This window comes from Myotis davidii, unplaced genomic scaffold (assembly GCF_000327345.1).
Source record: "Myotis davidii unplaced genomic scaffold, ASM32734v1 scaffold539, whole genome shotgun sequence".
In the NCBI taxonomy this organism is placed as follows: domain Eukaryota; kingdom Metazoa; phylum Chordata; class Mammalia; order Chiroptera; family Vespertilionidae; genus Myotis; species Myotis davidii.
Window position 1 is genome coordinate 529,338 of NW_006290028.1, and position 11,084 is coordinate 540,421.

The 11,084-nt window shown below is 38.0% G+C and overlaps 1 protein-coding gene across 1 annotated transcript in view; it reads left to right on the top strand.

Moving 5' to 3' along the window:
* The window catches only part of SUMO2 (small ubiquitin-like modifier 2), an 11,824-nt gene extending 1,510 nt beyond the window's left edge, over positions 1 to 10,314 (top strand). The window contains exons 2-4 of the mRNA XM_006762796.2: positions 674 to 856; positions 6,070 to 6,141; positions 9,895 to 10,314. Of these exons, the coding sequence (XP_006762859.1) occupies positions 674 to 856; positions 6,070 to 6,141; positions 9,895 to 9,957 (318 nt within the window). The 3' untranslated portion in view covers positions 9,958 to 10,314. The remainder of the gene's footprint in view (positions 1 to 673; positions 857 to 6,069; positions 6,142 to 9,894) is intronic.
* The last annotated feature ends 770 nt before the right edge of the window (positions 10,315 to 11,084 follow it).

An 11,084-nucleotide genomic window follows, 5' to 3' on the forward strand; every position in this document is an offset into this window, starting at 1 on the left:
ATTCAGGGGCCACAGAGTTCTTTCTGCACTCGATGTGGGTGAACTTCAGATTAGGTGGAAATCTGCGAGGAAGACTTGGAATAAACTTCATTTGACTCATGTCAACAAAGGGGAGGGGAGAAGCTCTCCACTAAAAATAAACAAAATGAAGCTGCAAATAGAGGCGAACGTTAATGGTGGTTCTGAGTTATTGCCGCTGCCTCAGAGAGAATCAGGATGTTCCTCGATTAGCTTTGTTCATGGAACTTGAGATTTAAGTCATAACATCGAGTTCGGTAGCGTCAACGAGAGAATTGTAATGAGTTTTGAGTTGCAAGCTCGAGGTTTGTTCCCCTGCATCTGTACTTTGAAAAGGGAAAGGACGCTCATTTTTAACTTTTTAAAGGAAAAGATAGTTTTTGAAAGTGACCAAATAGACCATTTTAGGCATTTGAAGAGAGCACTGTAGTAAATTTGAGTGGGACTCATTCTTAAAAATTGATTGTTGCCACTGATAGTATTGCATGAGGCTTCTTTTCTGTTTCTGTGGCAGACAGCTATTTGATGTCACCTCAGGGTTTCTCATTTTTTCAGATTGATTTCAGCGGCTGAAAACAGCTGTATGCTCTCTTATCATACAGAATGAGAAACCTGTTGATTTCTGAAGCAACTTGGGCTGCAGCTGCTTTAAAAGGTGTTTGTTTTTCACATTTTCCAAATTATACCTTTATTTTTCTTTCAACAGGAAGGAGTCAAGACTGAGAACAACGATCATATTAATTTGAAGGTGGCGGGGCAGGATGGTTCTGTGGTGCAGTTTAAGATTAAGAGGCATACACCACTTAGTAAACTAATGAAAGCCTATTGTGAACGACAGGTGAGGAACTGACATGAGCACTTTCACTGAATAAAACTTATTTAAATAAAAAAACCCTTATTTTCATGAGAATAGAGACTAGACTAGCATAATAAGTAGACTGACTGCTAGAATGAATATGCACTTATGTATTTGACATATCAATTTTATCATGCACTTGGGACTTGGTATGTTGATTCTTCATGAAAACCCTAGGATGGGTTGGTTAATGTATGACTAGAGTCTAGTCCTGTACCACAAATGCATCAAATTATACGCACAACACGTGGTTTGTTTCCAAGGTGATATAAGAAAATAAGAATGAACATAGTAAAATTTCTTGTCAGGCTCTTTTTTTAAATACAATTAAATGGGAGTTTAATTTAAAAAAAAAGTGAGTTTAAGGACATTGCAATTTTCCTGAAGTGTGTAAAATTTTAACATTCCCTTTTTACACTAAAAGTGGATGTCAAGAAATTTAGTCTGCCCTCCTCGGTTTGACTCACTGAATAGAGCGTCGGTCTGTGGACTGAAGAATCCCAGGTTCGATTCCAGTCAAAAGGGCACATGCCTCTGTTGCAGGCTCGATCCCCAGTAGGGGGCGTGCAGGAGGCAGCCGATCAATGATTTTCATTGATGTTTCTAGGTCTCCCTCCCTCTCCCTTCATCTCTGAAATCAATAAAGAAATATGTATTTAAAAAAATTTAACCTGAGCGAAGCATAAACATTTTTATATTCTAAAGACATTTGCATTTTACTTAGATAATAGTAAATAGACATCAAGGAGAGGAAGTAGAAATATATAGATGCTGGGAGGTAAATGTAAGCTGTAAGACAAAGAAGCTTCCCTTTGTGATGAGTCTAACAATACAAAGGCAACTTTAAAAATGACTTTTGCAAGTGTAACAAAAACTCTGGTACCTACATAAGTTAAATACAACAGTGACTTCACAGAAGTACTTTTTAAAATTTTTATTTTTTGATTTTAGAGAGACAGGAAGTGGGGGCGGGGAGAGAAACAGATTTGTTGTCCTACTTATACATGCATTTATTGGTTTGGCTCTTGTATGTTCCCTGACCAGGAATCGAACCCACAACCTTGGCGTATCAGTAACACTCTAACCAACAGCTATCTGGCCAGGGCCTCAGTATATTCTTATTTGAAGAATTTTGGTGAAATTCCCCTTTCAGTTAGTGAATATGTACTTAATTGTGCTAAAGATTTTTTTGCACTGGCACCTTTCATATTTGAAAACTAGTTCCCCTTCAGGTTACAGGGGAATTTTTTTTTTTCCCCCAGAGGAAGGGAGAGGGAGAGAGATAGAAACATCAATGATGAGAGAAAACCATTGATTGGCTGCCTCCTGCACTCCCCGGCTGCCTCCTGCACTCCCCCTACTGGGGATTGAGCCCTCTTATGCATTCATGTGGTCGTGACCGGAGTTAAACCTGAGACCCATCAGTCTGCAGGCAGATGCTCTCCACTGAGCCAAACCAGCTAAGGGCATACAGGGGAATTTTTAAAGCTAATCATTTTGTAGACGTTTTATGTAGCCAAATCTTATACAGAACAGAAACTCATGCTTAGATTTGGTGGTTTTCAACAAAATTCTCTGTATCTTCAGTTTTCTCTAGTTACTACTAAATTTTAGCTTTTTAACATTATTGATTTTTAGAAAGAGGAAGGAAGAGAGAAATACTGATTTGTTGTTCCACTTACTTATGCATTCATTGGTCAATTCATGTTTATTCTCAGATTGGGGATCCAACCGGCATCCTTGGTGTATAGGGACAACATTGTAACCAACTGAGTAATGGCCAGGGCTAAATTTTATTCATTTTTATTTTTTAATTGACTTTAGAGAGCGAGGAAGGGGAGGGCTAGAGAGGTAGAAACATTGCTGAGATACTGCCTCAAGCATGCTCCCTAACTGAGGATCGAACTTGCAACCTGGGCATGTGCCCTGACCAGGAATCAAACCTCACCTTCTGGTTCATAGGTCAACACTCAACCACCAAGCCACACCAGCCTGGCTGACTCCCTGCTTTTTATGTGTGGGTATAGACTCAAAAGACTAAGAATTGGCAGTTGAAAATTCTTGACCAAGGATTTCCTGTAAAGATTAATTGAATGCGCTTATTTATTTTGTAATGAACTCACTTGATATCTTGACTCTGGAGTTTCAGTGGATGAAAATGGGCATCTCAAACTGAACATCTAAAAGAGGACTCTTGATTTTACTTCTAGAAATCTTTTTCTCTGGTGTCCCCACTAAGTAAACAGCAATATTCAACATCTTGTTGTGAGGTCAAAACCTTGGGGGTCATTATTTATTTTTATTGATTTCAGAGAGGAAGGGAGAGATGGAAACATAAATAAGAGTATCATTGATCGGCTGCCTCCTGCATGCCCCACACTTGGGATTGAGCCCGAAACCCAGGCATGTGCCTTAATGGGGAATTGAACTGTGACCTCCTGGGTCATAGGTTGATGCTCAACCACTGAGCTATCCCAGCTGGGCCTTAGGGTCATATTTGATGATGCTTTCCTAACTCATATAAGCCATCAGCAAATTCTCTAACAACCTTTGCTGTCCAATACAGTACTCAAACCACATGTAACTATTTACCACTTGAAATGTGGCTAGTCCAATTTGAGATGTGCGGTAAAGTGCAATATATATAGCAGATTTGGAAACTCAGTATGAAAAGTAAAGTAGCTTAGTTTTTAAAATGTTGAATACATGTTGAAATGATAGTATTTTGAATTAAAATATTCTATTAAAATTTTATATTTTTCAAGTGGCAGTTAGAAAATTTAAGAATACATACGTGGTTCACATTATATTTCTGTTGGCTATTGCTGAGCCCTCAGCCATTTTATTCCAGTCTTGCTAAGTTATTTCCTTGGAGATGTGCCTGATTAATTCAAAGAGCTGCTTTTCCTGGCATTCAACCCTCATTCAGTTGGATATTTTTCATTGATCGATGTCTATATTTGTCTCTCCACGGAGATGCAAGCTCCATGAGCATAGGGCCTTTTTGATCACTATTTCTCTAGAGCCTAGGCCCTAGACCAATACCTGGCATATCAAACATGTTGTAGAGAACATTCAATGTAGTATTTCCAGAGGTTGGTTCCTACATAAGTTTTTCATTCACATGTAGAATTAGAGTTTGCCTACTTTATGTCAGCCACATAGTCTTCAGCTAACTGAGAGCATACTTTCCCATTGTAGTGTGGATTTACCCTACAGATTATTTCATGGAGTGTCAGGTGGTTTCAGAGGGCACAGGTTTATTGGTTTAGTCCAATTCATTTTTGTGAGGTGAGAAAATGGACCCACAGAGATAAGCTCATACAACTCTTCAGGCACAACTCTAAAGCTCAGGGATGAGATTTATTCAGGAGAGGAGCTCAAGTACTGGTTTAATGTAAATTCCCTGTTTGAATTTACATGGCTTATGGGATCTTAAAGACAAGTTTTCTGAATTTTGGACTTTTGCTCTATAGAAAAATCTTTTATTGATAAAGAAAAGCATATAGCCTTAGCCAGTTTGGTTTAGTAGATAGTGTTGGCCTGTGGACTGAAGGGTCTCAGGCACATACCTGGTTTGTGGGCTTAATCCCCAGTGGGGGGGCATGCAGGAGGCAGTCAATCAGTGATTCTCACCTTTGATGTTTCTATCTCTCCCTCTCCCTTCCTCTCTGAAATCAATGAAATATATTTAACCCTTTGAGTGCCAACCAATATCCTAGGAACTATGCTAAAATTGCCAAGGCATTTTTGCTGATTTTATTATGAATCGCAAGTAAATGAAGTTACATATTCAAAAACTTAAGGAAACCTTTACTACATTTGTTTTCATCTTTGACATATATTGTTTGCTGATTGTATTATAAAATACTAATAGAAAAAAAAATTGCAGGAGGAGCGCAATTGCGCTCCCCGGCACTCGGGGTTAAGAAAGAAAAAAAAGAAAAGTATATAAACAGGTGGCAATAAAGGAATAGTCCTGGCTGGGTGGTTCAGTTGGTTGAAGTATCTTCCCTTACACCAAAAGGTTTTGGGTTCAGTCCCTGGTCGGGGCACATACAGATGTTTCGCACATTGATGTTTCTGTCTAAAATCAATAAAAATCCTCTGGTGAAGATTTAAAAAAAAAGGAATATAGTTTGCTTATTTTCTGTCCCTGCCTTTCCCCCCCTTTTATTTTGAATGGCTGCACCATTGTCCTTACGACCTTACCCCTGGATGTAGTGAAGGAAGAACCCAGCATATAGAAGGTGCTTAATATTTTGTTGAAGCACAGACTTCAGTGGAGTGTTTTTAAATATGTAAAACTTGGTAATTAATGCTTGGCATTGAATTCTTGGTTCCTTTTTAATCGCTAATTAAAAGTCTTGAGGAATTTCACCTACCTGATGGAGGATTGCTTGTATTCAAGACAAGGGTAAGGGCTAGTCTGTAAGTGGTATGTATTTACACTCAGTAAATTGGAGTGTCTTCCTGTCGCAGGTTCCATTCCCAGTCTAGGGGCCAGTGGGAGGCAGCCTTATAGATGTTTGTCTCTACCTCTCCCTTTTTCTCCCTTCCTCTCTAAAAAAACCCCAAAAGTCAATATAAACATCCTCAGGTGAGGATTTAAAATATATTCATTGAAGTATGGCTTTTGTGTAGCAATTGTAATTTAATTTGAGCATGATATTGAAGTGACTTCGTAAGATGCTTTCTAGAAAGCTATCTTTCAAGTTAATATACTTATGCCATACCTCCAAAGATACTTTATTTTTCTATCTTGTCTTCATTTGGCTGCAGTTATCAACAGCTTTAATGCTTTGCTCCTTTCCCCCTTTTCCCACTTTTGTGTCGGGAAGGTAATGCTTGATCTTTTTAACATGCACTGAGGAATATTGCTGTGTGCATCGGTTACTTCAAATTTCCTTTCAGTATTTTATTTAAATGCAGTTTGACTCAGTATGATCTGTTCAAGGTTGGATTAGCTATGGTCTCAAAAGCAGTGCAGCTTTTTTTAAAAGAAGACCTTTTAAAAAACATTTTTCCAAAGAAAATCAAACATAGTTTAAAGAAAGTGAAAGTCACCCCAAATCTTTTTACTCATAGAAACGTTGGTAGCAAATGTATTTGTTTCATTTAAAACATTTGTGGCTAAATATGCATATAGTTTTATTATTGTTTGCAGTAAGATGCTTTTAAACTCTCTTGTACAGGGTTTGTCAATGAGGCAGATCAGATTCCGATTTGACGGGCAGCCAATCAATGAGACAGACACACCTGCACAGGTAAAAATCTCTGTTAACTAGAAAAATCAATGTTGTTTTTTTTTGTAATTTGCTTAACAGCTTTATTTATGAACTTTTAGATGTTGAAATACAGTTCTTTATCAAAATTCAAAGCTATGTAAAAGATGATCAAGGGGGAACAGAAAGAAAAAAAATAGGAATAGATCGAGGAAATGCCACTGGTTTTAAAATATCTGGTTATCACTCAGTAAAACTAATAGGTCATTTAGTTACTTTAACCCATTCCTTTCTTATTGTCATTTTCTTCAGAATGTTTATTGATTTCAGAGAGTAAGAGAGAGGGGGAGAAAGATGGAAACATCAATGAGAGAGAATCATTGAATAGACTGCCTCCTGCTTGCCCCACTCTGGGGATTGAGCCCGCAACCTGGACATGTGCCCTGACTGGGAATCGAACTGTGACCTCCTGGTTCATAGGTTGACCTTCAACCACTGAGTTATACCTGCAGGACAACTGCAAGTCTCTTGATAGCTTAGTTTGAGAGTGGGGGCTGTTGACAACAGGTGGCTTTCCAGACCCTCACTACAGATTGTGATGCTGCCCTGGCCACGTGACTCAGTGATTAGAGTGTTGGCCCTGTGAAGGGCATGTACCTTGGATGCAGGTTCCATCCTGCATCCCAGCCCAGTGTGTGGGAGGCAACCAGTCAATGTAACTGATGTATCTATATCTCTCTCTCCACCTCTCTCTTCTCTCTCCCTCTCTCCCTCCTCTTTCTTCCCCCTCCAGTCGCTCCCTCCCTCTCCCCCAACCCCTTCCACTCTAAAAATCAATGGAAAAAATGTCCTCAGGTGGGAATTAACAACAAAAAAAGGTCATGCTGTCCGATCCCTCTATCTCTTTACCTATCAGCGCAGTTGGTCTGTCACATTGTAAGAAGCTCTTTGTTTCTTTTTACCTTTTCAAGTTCCAGTTAAGAATTCCACTTTGAAAATTTAAATGAGAGACTATTTTTGAATTTTTTTATCACGCCATAAAAACCAGAAAGTGATAAATATGGTGTGAGTGAAGCAGCACATCAAGATTGTGGCTTCCTTGATAATCTTAAAAAAAATTGAATTATCTATGAGTTATACTTAAGAGGAGAAGCTTTTGAAGAAATTCCGTTGGTGAGTCTCTAAGAAGCAGTTATAGTCCATAACCACAAGGTGGAGCTGAATTCTCTTTAAATATATATTTTTTTATTGATTTCAGAGAGGAAGAGAGAGAGAAACATCAATGATGAGAGAGAATCATTGATCAGCTGCCTCCTGCACGCCCCCCTACTGGGGATTGAGCCTGAAACCTGGGCATGTGCCTTTTACCGAAATTGAACCCCAGGACCCTTCATTCTATCCACTGAACCAAACCGGCTAGGGCCAGCTGAATTCCCTTGATGAAAGAGAAAAAGCTCTTTTATCTTTTAAAAGCATTTAAAGTTTCACTATAAAATTTAAAATGCTAATAGTTTTGTTACAGTAGATAGGCTGAAGACCTGTTTGGATGTGTGTGGGGTTTTTTGTCTTATTTTGTGGTTTTGTTGTGGTTGTGTGGTTTTTTTGTTTTTTTTTTTTTTGCATCCCTGGGTGGGCCTGAATTGATGTTTTTAAAAGAATAAAAAGAATTCATTAAGCTAAACTCTGATGATTAGAATGTATTTTCTGTCTTAATGAAGCCCTCACTCCCCACCAGAAAGTAGTTCTAAGGCTTGTCTACCATGCTAGTTGCAAATACTAAACTGTGAGGAGGATTTATTCAGACCTGCATTACAAAATCTTCAAATGAATTTAGAATTGAATTCATTTTAGAATGAAATTGACTTGTTTTAGAATTGTTTTCCCAATATTAAATAGAAGACTTGTAATAAATCAAAAAACCTTATCAGCCAATTTTAATAGCAGTATAATTATGTCCCCATCATTCTGTTAAATACTTTCTTCAACTCATTTCATTCGCATAACTGAATGCTATGCCTTTTTACAAAGAGGGAATTGAGACGCAGGTATTAATACAGTGGGGCTTTGACTTGAGAGTTTAATGCATTCTGAGACGGAACTTGTTAAGGAGCTCGTTAACTCAAGTTACTCTATCAACTCAATGCAAAAAATCGGCTGAGAGACAGCTGGTATCTCAAAAAACTTGTTAGTCGGGACACTCGTAAGTCAAGGCCCCAATGTATTTTAAAGCCTTAGCTCTACTTTGAGTATATTTGAACTTTGTTAGAAACAGTTCTGTTTCTTGTCTTTTTTAAAAAATATATATTTTATTGATTTTTTACAGAGAGGAAGGGAGAGGGATAGAGAGTCAGAAACATCGATGAGAGAGAAACATCGATCAGCTGCCTTCTGCACACCCCCCACTGGGGATGTGCCTGCAACCAAGGCACATGCCCTTGACCGGAATCGAACCTGGGACCTTTGAGTCTGCAGGCTGACACTCTATCCACTGAGCTAAACCGGTCAGGGCCTGTTTCTTGTCTTTAGGTGCTCAAGATTGTTTTATTTTCAAAATTACCAGTTTTTAGAAAGAAATTTTTAAGGGTAATTGTCAGCATAATAAACTGTTACAAAGATTATTTACACTAAAGCAGGGGTGGGGAACATACAGCTGGAGAAATCATTTGGTCTGGCCCTGCCAAGGCATTAGGGGTGAGTCAATTAAATGTTTGACCAAACAGAGCAGGCTAATTTTTAAGTTGATAATTTTATATGGCCTGAGAATGATGTTATAAATATCCAAATGGCCCTTGGCAGAAAAAAGATTCCCCACACCTGCATTTTACAGTGTTGCCATATGTACCAAAACCTTCCTATTATCAACATGGTTGTTTTGTGTATAACGTATGGGTAGTAAAACTTGCAAACTTAATTTGTGAATAGCATTTTAAAATTGAAATTAACTTGCCGAAACCGGTTTGGCTCAGTGGATAGAGCGTCGGCCTGCGGACTGAAAGGTCCCGGGTTCGATTCCGGTCAAGGGCATGTTGCCTGGGTTGCGGGCACATCCCTAGTGGGAGATGTGCAGGAGGCAGCTGATCGATGTCTCTCTCTCATCGATGTTTCTAACTCTCTATCTCTCTCCCTTCCTCTCTGTAAAAAATCAATAAAATATAAAAAAAAATTCTTTAAAATTGAAATTAACTTAAAAAACAACACAAGTTTCTTCTTGCCCGATCCCTTTCCTTACTGCATAGAGGCAACCACTGTTTTGTGCATAGGCAAGGATACATTCATGTGTACACGCACACACACACACTTAAAAACACAAAGGTTGCCTAGTTTTTAAATGTTGTTTTTAGTATTCTAGGAGTATTTAGTATTATAGGAATGTTTCGATTTCTGCACATGTAAATCTGCTTATTTTTTAATAACAGTTATGTGGTATTTCATTATGAATGTATAGTATTTCTTTGGGTTTCTGTTGATACTTAGGTTATTTCCAGTCTTGTTCATCTAAACAACATAGTGAGATCCTTTACATGCATCACTCTTATTTTCAGTGATTGAAGGAGATGATTTAACTTGTAGAGATGTTCAGTTTTTAACTTAAAAGCTAAGTTCTCTAGTATAATCATTAAAAAAGGAATACCAAGTGAAAAATTACTAAAACCTAAGCCTGGGATGCTAACTAAGGTAGTGTCTGGGATGTCTAAAATAACCAACACTAGAATTGGGTGAAACTTGGGCAGTTTTTCAGGATATTTCTGATAGTTATAAATTTTAACTATCAATGGCTTTTTTCCTTTATGCTAGTTGGAAATGGAGGATGAAGATACAATTGATGTGTTCCAGCAGCAGACAGGAGGGGTCTACTAAATAGGGAACCTGCTACTTTACTCCAGAACTCTGTTCCTCCAGACCAAGAAGACATTCTCAATTAGAAAACTGCAATTTGGTTTCAACACATCTGACTACTACAGTATAATTTTCTCTATTTTTTCATTTTCCCCTTCCCCATTCTTTTATTGTACATAAAGTAACCGATATATGTGCACAAGCATTTGTAATTTTTTTTTTAACTAAATGGCCAATGGTATGTTTTGATCTACATCAAATGGAGATGGGATGGGGAAAAAATACTGGTTCTGTGAAAACACCCCCTTTCTCCATTAGTGGCATGCTCATCCAGCTCTTATCTTTATATTTCAGTAAGTTATTTTGCTCTCCCTGTTTAACAAAAAAAGAGCAACATAAAAATTCTTGCAAACCTTGTTTGATTGGAGAATTTTAATGTTTTTCATTTATCATTGTAAAACCAAGGACAATTTTATAACTTTTTTGTATGTAGCTGTTACATGTAGGGCAATCTGTCTTTAAGTAGGTATAAATTACTCTAAAAAAATGAATCGTACATAGTTTTCCCTTCAACTCAAGTATCTTGTTGTTTAAATAAACTTCTTGTGTGTGTGTGTGTGTTTTTTTTTTTTAAATACAAACCAAAACAGGATTCCTGGTTTCTGGCTTCTCTTAAAGAATCAGAAAATTCTGGCAACACCAAACCCCAGATTTTTCATAGCAAGAATCAGCTTTTCTGGAGTAGCAGCTGCCTTCTTGGATGAGGCATGCTCTCCGGTTTGCATAGTCTCTCTCTCTTCTTTATTTTTTTTTATTGTCTAAAGTTTTACATATGTTTCCTTTTTCCCCAATTGACACCCCCTCCCCCAGTTATTCCCACCCCAGGCAAGCCCCCACCACCCCAGTGTCTGTGTCCCTTGGTAATGCTAATATGCATGCATACAAGTCCTTTGGTTGCTCTCTAACCTCCCCCTACTCCCTGACCATTTGTCTCTGGATCTATTCTTGTTCATCAAATTATGTTAATCATTGTATCCCACATATGAGTGAGATCATATGATATTTATCTTTCTCTGACTGGCCTATTTCACTTAGCATAATGCTCTCCAGTTCCATCCATGCTGTTGCAAATGGTAAAAGTTCCTTCT